Source organism: Amphiprion ocellaris, chromosome 20 (genome assembly GCF_022539595.1).
Source record: "Amphiprion ocellaris isolate individual 3 ecotype Okinawa chromosome 20, ASM2253959v1, whole genome shotgun sequence".
Lineage (NCBI taxonomy): Eukaryota > Metazoa > Chordata > Actinopteri > Pomacentridae > Amphiprion > Amphiprion ocellaris.
The window spans coordinates 31,629,948-31,647,447 of NC_072785.1; the positions used below are offsets into that span (position 1 = coordinate 31,629,948).

A 17,500-nucleotide genomic window follows, 5' to 3' on the forward strand; every position below is an offset into this window, starting at 1 on the left:
TCAACTAGGATGGTGTTTTAGTGTATTTGTAGTTGATTTCACAAATGCATGACATAAAATAGATCTATCAGCATGTAGAATGATGTCCGCTGTACTCTGTTTGTTTTACTATTAATTGATTATTGATTGATGGCGTTGCTGACTATCAGTACAGAAAACAGAACTTGCATCTGTGCTATCCGTCCTACTGATGAAAAACACTCGCTGTGTTCCCCTCAATGCCAGGCATCACTTCAATCAGTGCAGTTCAAAGCTGTGCATGGCATCTATTTCAAGTCCAGACTCGTTTTCCCATGAGCCTCCTCTCTCTGAAGGCAGGAAGCAGGTCACCCACAAACTGAAACCTGTGTGGTCGCTCAGATTTGATTACTTGTCAAGAGCCTTTAATAAATCATCAGTCCAGACTCCTGCCGGCTGTTTTTGGTCCAAACTCTCACCTAAACTCTGCTAATGCTGCAGAACCGGGAGTCACGAACAGAAGTTAAATATACAAACTGTTCCTCCTTCACCTGCAAACGCTTTGATTTATCTGGTAACCTCCTCCTCACTGATGTGGTGCAGCCTGCCTCCTCCATCCTGATCTACAGTCCTGATCTACAGTATTTACCAAACGTCAACAACAACCTTCCTGCTGACAACTATCCGCTGGAAGCCTTCAACGCTGCTCTGATAGAAAGATGCACCGAGCACAGAAACACAAAGATGCAACCTGATAGCAAAATCTAATCTAAAATCAGCTCAACAAGCTGTCCAAAATAAGTCTAAAACCAGTCTTAAAACAAGTGAAAAATCTGTCCACAACAGTCTAAAACCAAGTCTAAAATCAGTACAAAACCAAGTCCAAAATCAGTCTAATACCACATCTAAAACCAGTTCAAAATCAGCCTGAAGCCAGTTTTAAACTACATTTAAAACTAGTCTTAAACCAAGGCCATAATCAGTCCAAAACCAATCTAACACTAGTTTAAAATCAGTCCCAAACAGGTCCAAAACCAGTCAGAAACAAGTCCAGAACCAAGTCTTAATTCAGACCATAATCAGTCTAGAAACAGTCCACAATTAGTCTTAAAGCAGTCTTAAACTACATCCAAGACTGGTCTAAAACCAGTGTAACACCAGTCTGGAACCAACATAAACCAGTCTAAAATCAGTCCACAATTAGTCTACAAGCAGTCTCAAATATATCTATAAATCAGTCAGACACAAGTCCAAAACTAAGTCTTAATTCAGACCAAAATCAGTCTAAAAACAGTCCAAACCCAAGTCCAAAATTCGTCTTAAATCATTCTAAAACCACATCCAAGACCGGTCTAAAACTGGTGCAACTCTAGTCTAGAACCAAACGGAAACCAATCAAAAATCTGTTTTAAATCAGTCTAATGCAAATTTGCAACCAATCTGAAGCACAGTCTAAAATCAGTCCATTATTATTGTAAAAACAGTCTAAAACCAAGTCCCAAACTGGTCGAAAACCAAATCTAAATCGGACCAAATTTAGTCTAAAACCAGTCTAAAACCAGTCTGAAACACAGTTTAAAACCAGTCTGGAACACAATCTAAAATCAGGCTAAACCAGTCTAAAACCAGTCTGGAACACAGTTTAAACCAGAGATCTGGTCTGACCACCATGAAGTCAGTCTGTTGTTAAACGAGGAGGCAGACAGTCATTTAAAATAAAGCTCTGGCATCATTTCTTCCATGGTGTTGTGGGTTTATTGGCCAGCTTTAAAGCTCTGTGGCAGCCTGAACAGATTCCCTCCAGCCTTCCATTCTTCCCGTCAGCCCAGACAGTGTGCTGTTGTTGTAACTACAGTGGCGTTGTGTTAATTAGACGTTTGTCGTCACTGATCCGGGATCTGCCGAGTGTATTTTTAGCTCTTTAATTCAGTCTGACGGCCGATAAAAAGTCCGATTGTGTCTCCAGCTGGCAGCCACGTGTTGAGGACGGAGCAGGTGGAAGAATCAGAGTGTAAAATCTGCTGATGGAGGTGATGGAGGCTGACGGAGATCAAACATGCTGATGGAACAGGCCGCTGTAGCTGCTGGGAGGCTTTAGAAGGTTGAAACTCTGATATAAATCATCTTTTATATCCATCTATCCAGTCTGAATCACATCCAAAACCAGTCCAAAAAAAGTCCAAAACCCGTCCAATACCAGTCTGTAACCTGTCTGAACCAATAACCAGCCTGATACCAGTCTAAAACCAGACTAAAATCAGTCCAATATCGGTCTGAAAACAGGTCAACAACTACATCAGAAACCAGTTTAAACCAGTCCAAAAACACATCCTAAACTATGTTTAAAACCAGCCTGAAAATATTATAAAATGGTTATGAAACCAGTCCAAAACCAGTCTGAAATCAGTCTGTTTGAACTGGTTTCAGATTTCAGGCCTCAGATTGGTGTTAGATTTGTTTGTAAACTGGTTTAAGACCAGTTGTGGTTTTGATTTAAGACTCTATTTGGCTTTGGTTTCAGACTGGTTTTGATTTCATACTGGTTTCAGATTTAGTTTTAGACTGGTTCTTAATTTGGTTTCAGACTGGTTTTGGATTTGACTATAGACTGGTTTTAGATTTGACTATAGACTGGTTTTAGATTTGACTATAGACTGGTTTTAGATTGCCATCAGATTTTATCTCAGATGTTCTCACCTGGACTCTGGTCAATGTAGTTCACTGAGAAACACCTAATCTGTACAGAAGACAATAAAACTACAGAAGATACTAAAACTATGAAGGTTAATAAAACTACAAAAGATAATAAAACTACAGAAGAAAATAAAATCCACAGATGATGATGAAATCCACAGTCTTCTAGCAGATCATCAACAGTGAAAGTACTGCAGTATTTCTGTCATCACAGTATGCAGTAATGCAGGTACTCTACTGCAGTATTTGTGTCATCACGGTACGCAGTACTGCAGGTACTGTACTGCAGTATTTGTGTCATCAGTTGAAGTACTGAGTACAGATGTCAGAGACAGATGGAGGATGATGATGATGATGGATGATGATGATGATGATGATGATGATGATGATGATGATTGATGATGATGATGGAGGACGAAGAGCCGAACAACAGATGCTGAAAGAGGACAAATGTGGCCGAGAGGCTGGATAACACAGACACACACACACACACCACACACACACACACACACACACACACACACACACACACACACACACACACACACACACACACACACACACACACACACACACACGTTTTTATATACATTGTTTTGGACTGATATTTGGGATATCTGACCTGGGTCTAGACTGGGTTTTAGGCTGTTGTGGAACTTGTTTGAGACTTGGCTTTAAGTGGTTTTGGACTGGTTTCAGATTTGGTTTAAGACTGATTTTCAATCTGGTTTTAGACGGGATTTAGACTGGTTTCAGATCTGGTTGTATGCTGGTTTTAGATTTGGTTATAGACTGGCTTTTGTATGTTTTAAACTGGTTTTAGACACATTTTGGAAGGAATTTTAGACTGGTTTTAGGCTAGTTTGGGACTTGGCTTTGGCTGGTTTTGTACTTGGTTTTAGACTGGTTTGGGTCTAGTTGTTGATGGTTTTCAGATCTAGTTTTAGACTGGTTTAGGTCATGGTTTGGATGGGGTCTTGCACTGGTTTTGGATCTGGTTTTAGACTGATTTTGGATTGCTTTCAGATCTGGTTTTAGACTGGTTATAGGCTGCTTTTAGATCCTGGTTGTAAACTGGTTTTGGACTGGTTTTAGACTGGTTTCAGGCTTGTTGTAGACTGGTTTAAGACTGGTTTTAGCTTAGCTGTAACTGCTTTTGGATCTGGTTTCAGACTGGTTTTGTCCTTGGTTTTACACTAGTTTTAGACTGGTTTTAGATCTGGTTTTAGACTGGTTTGGGTCATGGTTTTAGACTGGTTTCAGACTGGTTGTCGATCCTGGTTTTAGACTGGTTTTCGATGGGGTTTTGGACTCTTTAGACGTGGTTCCGTGGGTTCTGACCACCTGCTCCTGGTTGTTTTTGTGAATGAAGTTGGATTTTTCAGACTCTGTTTGGATGTTTGGACTCGTTCTGGTGATCCGTTGTTCTGAAGTTCTTTTGTTGTGATGTCCCATTGTTGCATCCTATAAACTGGGTTTTCTGTCGTCCTGCTGCAGATCCGTTGGACAAAGACGGCCGGCGGCGCTTCGGACCGTCAGGGTGACTCTTCGCTGCACAGCGACACTCTGAAGATCGAAACCATCAGCCGGCACCAGGGAGGACGGTACTACTGCAAGGCCGACAACGGGCTGGGATCCCCGGCCATCCGCTCTATCCGGGTCGACGTCTACTGTAAGAACCGTCCAGGTGTTTCCTTACCTGTCTGTGTTAATCTACAGTCTGTCTGATCCGTCTGCGGCGTTTACAACAGTCAGATGTAACCCAGTAGTTCTCTGATATTTGAGTCATGAAAATAAAATAGTAATAATAGAAAGAGATGAAATACATTAATGATCAACAGTATCCTGAAACAAGGTCCATTATTAAAAAAAGGGCATTAAATCCAAAAAATATTATATATAAAAAAAGGCACATTACACTAAAAAAAATTTATAAGAAAAAATTACAATAATATAAAAAAAAGTCAAAATAAAGACAGTTTATTTTGAAAAAGGTGAGTTTTTAAAACAAATTCTTGTAAAAATGCATTGTTTAAAAATTATTTTCAAAAATTTTTTTTTGAAAAAGTACTTTAAAAAGAAGTACATTACATCAAAAATATATATTATTTAAAAATAGACATATTATCTCATAAAATGTACATTATTTGTGAAAAAGTACATTATAATAATAAAGCAAATTTTTGTCAAAGGCATAATTTTTTTACTTTAAAAAATGGTACATTATTATAACAAAAAATGACACTGGGCATTTTATGTCAAAAAGAATAACATGATATGAAAAGTTACATTATTTAAAAATAATGTGGAACAAAAGCAAAATTACGTCAAAAAAGACACATTAATTTAAAGAAGGTGCATTTAAGAAAAACATTATGGTGCAAAATTATGTAAAAATGGTTTTATAAAAAAGGTACATTGAAAGTACATTATGTTAAAAAAAGCTAAATTATGTGAAAAACATTTTTTTAAATTAAAAACGGTACATTATTGTAACAAAAAATGACATTGGGTATATAATATCAAAAAAGTTACATTATTTTTGAAAAAGTACATTATGTTAATAAGAAGATATATTATGTCAAAAACATAATTTTGTAAAATTAAAAAATTGTCAATTAAAAAAGTTATTTTTAAGAAGGGCAAATTATAAATAAAATGTGTAATTTACCTTTTATAAATAATGTAAAACACATTGTGTTAAAAAGATTGTTTTAAAAAAAAAATCTGAATAGTATTTGATAAATGGTAAATTATGTCCTGAAGACATTTTACAGTTTGCTGTATTCCCAGTGTTCCCAGTATTCCCAGAATTCCCTGTGTTCCCAGCATTCCCGGTGTTCCCAGCATTCCCAGTGTTCCCAGCATTCCCAGTGTTCCCAGCATTCCCAGTGATCCCAGCATTCCCAGCGTTCTCAGTGTTCCCAGTATTCCCGGTATTCCTGGTGTTCCCAGTGTTCCCAGTGTTGCCAGTAGCAGCCTTCTGTGGGTGTGTTTATTTTCCTGCTCAGTGACAGAAATCTGCTGCTGAATAAATGCCAGAATGTCCTGGAGGATGTTTCCTACTAAAGTGGTACCTGAACGCACCGCGGCTGAGTGCTGCCTTCAGGGCTCTCAGGCTTTTACACAAACATGTCCTGGGTGCCCCCCAGCCTGCAGTGCATCATGGGAGCCGTGCGTGAAGTGGATTAGCAGCCGTTAGCTTCGGGCGGCTACATAACTGGGTCATTAGGGCGCCGCCGTCCGATTGGTCGACCGCAGTCAGCTGATAGGAGGCTCGCTGTGTTTAAAAGCCCCCGGCTCTGCAGTAATTACCCCCCTACAGGAAAACTGACCCCAGAGTGTCGAGAATCAGAGACACAGTGAGTCCGAAGGTTAAAGAGGAAAAAAGTGAAACGATAAAACTGAAGAAGAAACTTTAAAACACCAGAGTTTATAGAGAAAATCAACCAGAATCATCTGGTTCTTCATCTCCAGTAACTTCATCAATGATCAGAGTTCTACCTTCAGATTGGGAATATTTCCAGAGTTCCATAGAGGTGGGTCCAGATTTATCACTTTTTAATGGACTTTTTCCATCATTTCTGAGCCTCAGAACTTCATCAGTCCAGCAGATAGAACCATGACATTTAGGAGGAGAAACACATCTGAGTTCTGGGAAAAACTGACACCAGATCAGATCACCTCTATGGACTTCCCATAAGTTTCCAGTTCTGAATGTTCTAAGTGGGACTAAACATAAAGAGTGGAAGTGACAAAGCTGAACATCCCCTGTAAAAAGTTCTAGAGTAGACCTACCGACAACTGTAGAAAGTTCTAGAGTAGACCTACCGACAACTGGAGAAAATTCTAGAGTAGACCTACCGACAACTGGAGAAAATTCTAGAGTAGACCTACCGACAACTGGAGAAAGTTCTAGAGTAGACCTACCGACAACTGCAGAAAGTTCTAGAGTAGATCTACTGACAACTGTAGAAAGTTCTAGGGTAGACCTACTGACAACTGCAGAAAGTTCTAGAGTAGATCTACTGACAACTGGAGAAAGTTCTAGAGTAGACCTACCGAGAACTGCAGAAAGTTCTAGAGTAGATCTACTGACAACTGTAGAAAGTTCTAGGGTAGACCTACTGACAACTGCAGAAAGTTCTAGAGTAGATCTACTGACAACTGTAGAAAGTTCTAGAGTAGACCTACCAACAACTGGAGAAAGTTCTAGACTAGACCTACCGACGACTGCAGAAAGTTCTAGGGTAGACCTACTGACAACTGTCCAGATCCCTGATTAATATCTGCTATCTTGTTTTTTAAGCCTGAACTTAAACAGAAAGATAAATACAACAATATTCAAGTTCATGGGTTGTTTTTCTTCAAGAATTCAAACTACTTCCTGTTGAACAGAAGCTGTGAGCTTTAAGTTCTTGGAGTTTCTCCTGATTAGTTGACATTCAGTGTATTTAAACCCTGATGAAACGACCCCTGCTGTTTCCTCCCCAGACCTGGATGATCCGGTCATCACCGTCCATCAGAGCGTCGGAGAGTCGAAGGAACAGTTCTACTTCGAGAGGACGGTGTTCCTTCGCTGCGTGGCCAACTCCAACCCACCGGTCCACTACACCTGGAGGAGGGGCAGGGAGGTTCTGTCTCAGGGCTCCGACTCCGGGGTGGAGATCTACGAGCCCTTCTTCACCCAGGTCAGAACAAGCTGAGCTCTTTATGTTCATTTAACCGATAGTTCAGAGCCATAAAGTCATGAAATCACTCAGAAACAGGAGCTGAACATCCGATTCTGACTTCCAGGATGTTTTTGTTGAGTCTGTAACAGTCTACGGATCCAAACCTACCCACAGTCGATTTCCAAACAGCTAAAAATACCGTCTTTGTGGCGGTAAACCTGTTTTAAAAGCATCCGTGTGAAGCTGCCAGCATTGGGCTCTTTGAGTCTGAGGATTCTCCGCCGTGTTGAAGCTTCATCAGTGGAATCTGACTTTAACTCTCAGTGTGATTCCTGAGAGGATCCTCGGCTCTTAAATTAGTTCAGTTTGGTTTAATTTTAGTCCCACAGACGTCCAGACCAGATTCAGGAAGACAAATGTCTGGATGTTTGTGGAAATAATTAAAAACTAAACTCAGACAACCAAGTTTTACTGTCAGATTCTGAAGCTTCTGTTTTTTTCTGCGACTGTTTTATGTCTGTTCACAGTGCAAACTCCCAGCTGGAGTTTCTGGGTGTTTTATGATCGCTGTTGGTTACTGAAGGTCTTTTACTGATGTTGAACTTGGGAAAGTTTTAATTTTTGCTTAACTTTACTTTCATTTGTCATTTTAGTTGGTCGACTGTCCAAAAGATTGAGATAAGAATTGTCCAAAATGACAAAAGCTCGTCCACAACAAGTTAAAATGTGTCCAAAAATATTTTAATTGGTCCAAAATGAGCAAAATTCTGTCCAGAATGAGTCTAATGAGTACAAAACTTTACAAAATAAGTGAAAACTTGTCCTAAATGACAAAAAAAAATCCAAAATCAGATTGAAATTGATCTAAATCACGTAAACATGTCAAAGACAACAAAAAACTCTCCAATATGACTCAAATCTCGTCCAAAATGACTTAGCAGTTTTAGTTTAACTCAAAAGTGTTGAGTCGTTTTGGATGAGATTTGGTTGATTTAAACCAAAATGGAGAAAAAATATTCAACATGTGTTTAAAAATGACCAAAAAAATGTCAAATATGACTACAAACTTGTCCAAAATAAGGAAAAAACCATCCAAACTTGCCTAAAGCAAGTAAAAATTGTCTAAAGTCCTTCAAACCACATCCAGAATTACACGAGATGTTTTCAAAATGAGTTAAAACTTGTCTAAAATTACTTAAACTTGTCCTAAATGATGAAAACATTTTTAACATGTTACAAAATCTATTCAGAATGAATCTTAAATAAACAAAAGCTCATCCACGATAAGTAAAAATTTGTCCAAAAATGTTGTAATTGGTCCAAAATGAGCAAGTTTTGTCCAAAATCAAACTAAAATGAGTCTCTAATGAGTTCAGAACTGTCCAAAACAAGTCAAAACTTGTTCTAAATGACAAAAAAATATCCAAAACCAGATTAAAATTGATCAAAATAATGTAAATTTGTCCTAAGTGATTCAACAGTTTCAGTTTGACTAAAAAGTGTTGAGTCATTTTGGATGAGATTTGGTTGATTTCAACCAAAGTGAGACAAATTATTCAGCATGTGTAAAAAAATGATGAAAAAACTGTCAAATATGAGCTGAAACTTGTCTGAAATCTGTTTAAAATCACACTGATTTGCCTAAAGTGACATAAAAGTGTCTAAAATCATTTAAAACACGTCCAGAAATGGAATTTTTGGTTCCAACACAGAGTTAAACTCAACTTTTTAAGAATCTACAGCGTGAACCAGGTTTCAGGATGTAATATTAAGGTTTTTTTTATGTTTTTCAGGGCGAGACGAAGATCCTGAAGCTGAAGAATTTGCGTCCGCAGGATTACGCCGACTACACCTGCATCTCCTCGGTCAGAAACGTCTGCGGCATCGGAGATAAAAGCGCCAGATTCAGTCTGAACAACAGAACAGGTACGAAAACGTTTAGAATAGTCAGAGTTTCAGTATGAAGGGACCAGATTCTGTCCTCTGGAGGAAACAGCTGCAATCATTCCAGCAATTTAGACGTTGATTGAATGTTGAGATGAGATTTACCTGAAAACGTGTAGTTGTCGTCTGAAATGACAAAAACATGTCAAGAATTTTATAAAATCTGTACAGAATGACTCAAAATTTGTCCAAAATGACAAAAACTTGTCCACAGTGAGTTAAAATGTGTCCAAAAATGTTTTAATTGGTCCAAAATGAGAAAATTTTGTCCAAAATGAGTCTCAAATGAATTCAGAACTGTCCAAAATAAGTGAACGCTTGTCTTAAGTGATGAAAGAAAAGCTTTCTAAAATCATTCAAAACACGTCCAGAATCAGTCAAAATTCATCTGAAATTATTTTAAAAAATAGATTAGAATAACAAAAAAAATGTGAGAGTAGCGTAGTTTTATTGAAATCCTTTAGATGCGTTTTTGTTTTTTTTTCTTGGCAGTAGTGGATGTCCATACCTGAAAACATCAATCAGTTAATTTTTGATTTATTTTGAACTAAAATGTCAAAATTTTGATTCTGTGTGAGAGCAGATTATTTTTATTGAAATCCTTTCGATGCGTTTTTAAAAAATTTCTTGGCAGTCGTGGGCTTCCGTACATGACAACCTCAATAATTAGTTAATTTTTCAATTATTTTGAACTAAAATGCCAAAACTTTGATTCTGTGTCAGTATTTTTATTGAAATCCTTTCGATGCAATTTTATTTTTTTCTTGGCAGATGTGGGCTTCCATACATGAAAACCTCAATCAGCTAATTTTTCACTTATTCTGAACAAAATATAGAAACTTTGATTCTGCATCAGTATTTTTGCTTAAATTGTTTCTATGTGTTTTTATTTTTTTCATGGCAGACATGAGCTTCCGTACATGAAACCTCAATCAGTTCATTTTTCACTAATTTTGAACTAAGATGTCAAAACTTTGACTCCATGTGAGTGTTTTTATTTAAATCCTTTCGATGCGTTATTTTCTTCTTGGCAGTCGTGGGCTTCCATACATAGCCTCTATCAATTTATTTTTTCATCACTGTGTACTTTTACTAAGCGATCTGCTGCCTCCGTACCTGTGCAGGTGAGTTCAGACAGCTGTAAACCTTCGACCTGGCTTCTCTGCAGCTCTCTTCCTGCCGCCCCGCCCCAGGGGCTGATGGGATTTACATGATGTCAGCCTGACAGAGGTCGACTCGGCTATTTTTATCTCCTCATTATTATTTCTGCATTTAGCTGCTTTTCTGCAGCCGTGGAGGCGGCCGACGCTGCAGCTTTTCCGCTTTGCAGCAGCAGCAGCAGCAGCTCGATGGATTATTTAAGACCGATGAGAAATTTAAAAGCTTTTAGGACGTGAAAAATGTGCGCGTTATATAAATATATATTATATGTTATAAATATATATATATTAATGAGGGGGAGCAGAAGAGACCCACCTGGAGAGACCAGCTAGAAGAAAATAAAGATTCACCTGCTTAGAAAGAAAAGATGATCCAATATATTATTATTATTATTATTATTATTGTTATTATTATTATTATTATTATTATTATTATTATTATTATTATTATTATTATTATTATTATTATTATTATTATTGTTATGATTATTGTTATTATTATTATATTACAGCAAACATATGAGAGCAGGGAATGTAAAGATGACGGATGCTTGTAGAAAAATAAATCAGTGATCAGCAGAAAATATAGAAAAAAAACAAACTACAGCAGAAAAAAACTGATTTTTTAATGAGTTTTAAATCTTTAATATTCCTAATTTTTCTTTCAAATAACATCAAATACCTGTAAAATAATTAGAATTCTTAAATTTTTCTTAAATAGTCAATTGTTTTCTTTGATTTTACTAAAACAAAAAACGAATATTTGTCATTTTAATTTTTGACTTATTTTGAATGAAAATGTCGAAGCTTTGATGGCGAAATTAGACTAAAATTTGTCTTTTATGAGTTCAGAACCGTCCAAAATGAGTGAAAAATTGTCTTAAAGGGCAAAAAAACTCCAATACGACTCAGATCTCGTCCAAAATGACTCAACAGTTTTAGTTTAACTCCAAATTGTTGAGTCATTTTGGACGAGATTTGGTTGATTTAAACCAAAATGAGAAAAATTATTCAACATGTGTATAAAATTGACCAAAAACACTGTCAAATATGACTTCAAACTTTTCCGAAATCAGTTCAAAATCATCCAAAATCACACAAACTTACCTAGAGGCAAAAAAACCTGTCTAAAATCATCCAAAAGACATCCAAAATGAGTTAAAACCTTTGTAAAATTGCTGAAACTTGTCTGAAATGAAAAAAAACATGTCAAAAATTTTATAAAATATGTTCAGAGTTACTAAAAATCTATCTGAAATGATTAAAAAATTGTGATAAATAACAAAAACTGTGAGAATAGCGTTTTTTGTGTGTTTTTCTTTAAATCCTTTTGATGCGTTTTTATTTTTTTTCTTGGCAGAGGTGGGCTTCCATACACGAAAACCTCAATCAGTTAATTTTGTACTTTAAATCCTTAATATTCACAATTTCCCCTTCAAATATAAGCAAATATCTGAAAAATATTTACAATTTTAGCTTTTTTAAATAGTCAAATATTTTGTCTGTGATTTTACGAAATGTTAATCGTAATTTACAAAAAAATTATGTTTGTCATTTTAATTTTTGACTTGTTTTGAACTAAAATGTCAAAGCTCTGATGACAAAATTAGACTAAAATTTATCTTTTTTGAGTTCAGAACCGTCCAAAATGAGTGAAAACGTGGCCTAAAAGACAAAAAACTCTGATATAAATCAATAATTTTGGTATAACTCTAAATTGTTGACTCGTTTTGGACGAGATTCGGTTGATTTAAACCAAAATGGGAAAAAATATTCAACATGTGTATAAAAATTACCAAAAAAAAACTGTAAAATGTGACTTGAAACTTGTGTGAAATAAGTTCAAAATCACACAAACTTGCATAAAATGACAAAAAAACTGTCTAAAATCATCCAGAATAATCCGAGCTGTGTCCAAAATGAGTTCAAACTTTTCTAAGTTCACTTAAATTTCTCCAAAATGACAAAAACATGTCAGAAATTTTATTAAACCTGTTTAGAATGACAAAAATTTGAGAATAGAGTATTTTTATTTCAGTCCTTTCGATGCATTTAGTTTTTTTTCGTGGCAGAAGTGGGCTTCCATACTGATAACCTTAATCAGTAAATTGTTGACTTCAAATCCTTAATATTCACTATTTTTCTTTCAAACAACATCAAATATCTGTAAAATAATTCGACTTTTATCTTTTTAAAATTTATCTTTTGTAAATTTCAATTTTTTTGTAATCTTATTAGATTTTTTTTCCCCAACAAAACTGAGAAAATTGTTTTTAAAAGGCCATTTTAAAATCCTTAATATTTATTTATTTATTTATTTAATACATTTTTCTGCAAAAAGACCTGCAGATTTCTGTAAAATTATAATATTTTTAGTTTATTTAATTTCCTTTTTGTAATTAACAAAACAGGAAAAACTGATTTTGCAAAAATCATTACTCCGCCAAGGAACGGCGTAGTTATGTGACGATCGGCGTATGTTTGTCTGTGAATCTGTCTGTGTGAAACATTACTGGAAAACGGAGCAACACATTTGGATGAAATTTTCAGAGAAGGTCAGAAATGACACAAGGACTGTTGAGCTCAATCTCAGGAAATGGAACTAAATACTACACTTCCCAGAATGCACCGGCAGCAGCAAAGAGGTGCTTGACACCTGATCAGTGATTTAAAGCACTTGGGAAAGACTGGGGGAAGCTCTGTCAGTCAGCTGGACAATCTTCAGAAGCAAAAGACACGAGGAAAGAACAAAGAAGATCCAAGTCCACTCATGGATTCAGTCCAAAGACGCCAATGGTCGGTGAAATGTTTATTTGCTTTCTTGGTGATTTGAAATGTTTCTTGATATGGCAAAGTTTATGTTAACTGCTCACTGTATGATTGGTTAATGAAAGCCTGGAGCATTTACTCCATTTTTGTGTCAAATGAGTTTGAGTTGGGATGTTTCATTTTGAGTTTAAGTAAAGTAAAAATATAGAAAATATATATGTTCTGTTAAATATTAAAACTTTACTAAACTTTACTAAAATGTTGGTTATTCTTTATTTGCTTTAAAAAGGTTTAAGTGATTGATTCATTTAAATGGTCAAGCGGGTAATATGTCAACTTTTTGGTTCTGTGTTTGATGGTATGAACTTTCTTTCTCTGTCTTTAAAGGTTTACAACCTATTGAAAAATCATGACCGACCAACTAAAAGGAAAACAAAAGTTTGAGTTGGAGATTTGAATTGAGTTGTCCTCGTGTTCTTTGGAGGGAAAGAGAGGTGGACTTGACAAGGACCAAGTGATTAGATTTTGGCAGAGATGCGGCTTATAGTCTAGACTGGACCTACAGCTTTGTTAAAGATTTCCCATTGGGAGATATAGCAGCCGGCACGGCGTCGCTGTAACCATGACAACAAGTGAACACTGTGTCAGTTACCTGCTGACGATCACATGATTGCATCCTACTACAAACTGACTGATTTATCAGTTGGAAATCATCCAAGGAACAAATGATTAAACTGTGGGCTGTTTCTGAGTCCAGCTACATATTTAGGTCACGTATGTAGCAAACCCCAGCCAGACACGTTAAGTTCAGCCGTCAGCCTTATTTTAAACACAAATCCACCTTCCTGTCCTTCACTCATTCCTTCACAGTAAGAGCTTGTCTCCATTCCAGCTGCTTCTAAGTTTAGACACATCCTTTGCTAGACAGCAACAGCTGGAACCGTTGTCTTTCATCTTTATTTGAATTTTCTGACTTTTCGGCAGCATCTTCGTCATGTCAAGAAATCGCTTCTTAGAGAATCACTTCCTGTGCTGCTGGAATGGTGACAAAATAAAAGCCCGCAACATTTAAAAATACGTCTTCAAAATAAAAGCATGGAGGGAACGGTTATTTTAACAGTAGCAAAACAAAGGTTTGCCAAAAGTGATGAACTGATCAACAGACTTTTATAAGAGTAATTTACATGCAATTTGGTATCCATACATAACATACACATGCATAACACATGCTTGTGCTCAGCGCAAGGTCATTTTTTATTAAAGATTTCATCCGTCGGAAATAATGCGTCAGTTGAACAGCCTTGGAGGAGGACTGTGCTCTCTGAGTGCTTTTCTAGTTTTCGATGTTTGTTAACTTACACGTCATTTTGGAGAATTTTAAAGTCAGTTTTTGTCATTTTTTGACAAATTTTGACTCATTTCAGAGAGATTTTTGTAATTTTTGAGTTTTAAAATCATGTTTGGACACACGTTTTACATAATTCTGAACAATACTGAAGTCAGTTTTGACATAATTTTTGTAATTTTACACAACTTTGAGTCATTTCTGGCAGATTTTGCTCATTTTTGAGAATTTGTGAGTCATTTTAAACAAGTTTATGCAATTTCTGGCATTTTTTTGTTCTTTTGGGCATCATGTGGATCATTTCAGATCAATGTAGTCATTTTAAAGACAGTTTTTTTCATTTTGGACAGCTCTTTTGAGTCACACTAAGCAACCAAGTCAACCTTTTTTGTCATTTTGGACAGCATGTGACTAATTTCTGACAAGTTTCAAGACGTTTTTCATTTACTTCAGGAACATTTTGCACAATGTTTGTCTTTTTGGAATTGTGGACAATATTTCAATCATTTCTGATAAGATTTGAGTCATTTTGGACGACCTACGATCGTCCTCATGATGGTCCACATTGTGAGACTTCATCACATTTACCTGAAACTCCAGAAGCTCAGATATGATTCAGTTGTTTTCTTCCCTCCATTCTCCTGCATTAAATAACCCTCTGGTCTCCTCCTCCAGCTCCTCCCTCCATCAAGCTGCTCCTCGACGATCCCCTGGTGGTGAATCCAGGAGAAACCATCACGCTGGTCTGCGTGGCGTCCGGCGGCGACCCCCCTCCCACCCTCAGCTGGGTGAGGCCGGGGGGGGAGGAGCTTCCCAGGAGGAGCCGGGTGAAGGGCGGGACCCTGACCGTCCCCGCCATCACCGTGGACGACGGCGGTGCCTACAGCTGCGTGGCGTCCAACAACGTGGGAAACCCGGCCAAGAAGTCCAGCACCATCCTGGTCCGAGGTACGACTCCTTCATGACATCACACGCCCTTATTTGGTCATTTCCGCTGGTAAAAATGCTTAAAGGGGAGAAAAACATCTCAGGAACCTTGTTGTTCTCAGATCGTGGATTCTTCAGTCAGTTCTACCTGATTTACTGAGATTCTTTAGAACATTTAAGGTGTCTTTCTTTACCAATCCTCACTGATACTGCTGCTGGAGGAGCTGAGAATCGGTCAGGAGGTTTTAATTAGCGGTTAGCTGGTGGTGGTTCAGACAAAGAGAACGACTCAAATTAAATCTGGACTAGAGTTCACCAGTAGACATGTGACTCTGAAGTCACCTGAAGAAGGTTCTTTGGTCCTGAGGAGACCAAACACTAGATGCTATGATGTGAAGCATGGTGGTGGCAGCATCATGATGTGGGGATGATGTATAGAACAAAAAGCTGGTCTAAGTCCTGAAATTTGAGGGAAAAAAATGGCATAAAATATGCCCAGACTGATTCAAAAATTGTCCAAAAGGATAATAAAACGTCTAAAATTACTTTAAATTTGTTTTAAATTACTTGAAACGGTCTACATTTGCTTTAGCTGTGTCCATAATGACTTTAAAAGTGTCCAAAAAAAGCCTAATTGAAGACGCATGATCTTTACCATGATATTAGAGATATTAGATGGGAAGCATGGTGGTGGCAGCATCATAATATGAAGCATGGTGGTGGCAGTATCATGGTGTGGGGATGATATGTAAATCAAAAAGCTGGTCTAAGTCCTGAAATTTGAGGAAAAAGCATAGAATATGCCCAGACTGATACAATAATCATCCAAAATGACCAAAACAATGTCCAAAATCACTTTAAATTTATCTTAAATGATTGAAACTGTCTAGAACTACTTTGGATGTGTCCAGAATGACTTGAAAAGTGTGCAAAATTTCAAAAAACATCTGATTAAAGACTTAAAGGACATAAACATGACATTAGATGTGAAGCATGGTGGTGGCAGCATCATGATGTGGTGAACAATGTGGAAAAAATTTCCAAAATAGCATTAAATAAGCCCAAATTGATGCAAAATTTTTTCCAAAATGACAATAAAACATCCAAAATCGCTTTAAATTTGTTTTAAATGACTTGAAACTGTCTAGAATTATTTTGTATGTGTCCAGAATGACTAAAAAACTGGCCAAAATTACAGCAAAGAACAAAAAAGCCTAATTAAAGACTTAGAAGCATGGTGGTGACAGCATCATGATGTGGTGAACAATTTGGACAAAATGTCCAAAATAGCATAAAATACGCCCAGACGATTCAAAAATTGTCCAAAAGGACTTCTGATTTGTCAAAAATGCTTTTAAAAACATCCAAAATGACTTTAAATTGTGTTAGATGACTTGAAACTGTCTAGAATTACTTTAGATGTGTCCATAATGACTTAAAAGGTGTCCAAAAGTGAAATATGAGAATAAAGGCTGATTATGGTGACTACGGGACATAAAAAGCAGCTTGTGGACAAAGCTTCATCAGGAACACAATCATCCGAACACGAAGTTCAGAAACGTGATTTTAAATATAAACACCTGCAGCAGCGGCGGCTCCACCTGTCCTGCTCGGGGACCTGGAGACTTCCCAGCATGCACCGGGCAGACAGGCCGTCACATGGGAGCCCAGGGAGCCAATCAGGAGGCAGCAGAGAGGAAACACAGAAAACGTGATTAGATGTGAGCTGAGGCTGAGCGGTGGAGATAAGAGCCGCACAAACACTGAACCCATGGGACGGACGCAACTCCCAGCATGCCGAGCGGTTCGTCCTGCAGATCTGATCCAGGTTCAGATTTAAAACAGCAGCTCTGATGTCACTTCCTGTCTGACATACACTGGAAAAAAATGACCTTTTTTACTGTAATTTATAAGAAACTATTCACTGTCGACTCACAGACTGTTAAATGACACAAAGGAGATATTAAAATTGGAGAAAATAAATCTTAATTTACATGTTAACCATGAAAAACTGGCAAAAACAGTTTTAT

At 37.0% G+C, this 17,500-nt stretch overlaps 1 protein-coding gene across 2 annotated transcripts in view; it reads left to right on the top strand.

Annotated features, from left to right (window-relative positions):
• mdga2a (MAM domain containing glycosylphosphatidylinositol anchor 2a) overlaps window positions 1–17,500 on the top strand; it is a 126,232-nt gene that overhangs the window by 35,884 nt on the left and 72,848 nt on the right. For both annotated transcript variants that reach the window (XR_008599940.1, XM_055005649.1), the window contains exons 3-6: window positions 4,150–4,324; window positions 7,147–7,343; window positions 9,119–9,251; window positions 15,219–15,491. Coding sequence is in view for 1 of the 2 variants with exons in the window: in XM_055005649.1 (XP_054861624.1) it covers window positions 4,150–4,324; window positions 7,147–7,343; window positions 9,119–9,251; window positions 15,219–15,491 (778 nt within the window). In the remaining variant the exon portion in view is untranslated. The remainder of the gene's footprint in view (window positions 1–4,149; window positions 4,325–7,146; window positions 7,344–9,118; window positions 9,252–15,218; window positions 15,492–17,500) is intronic.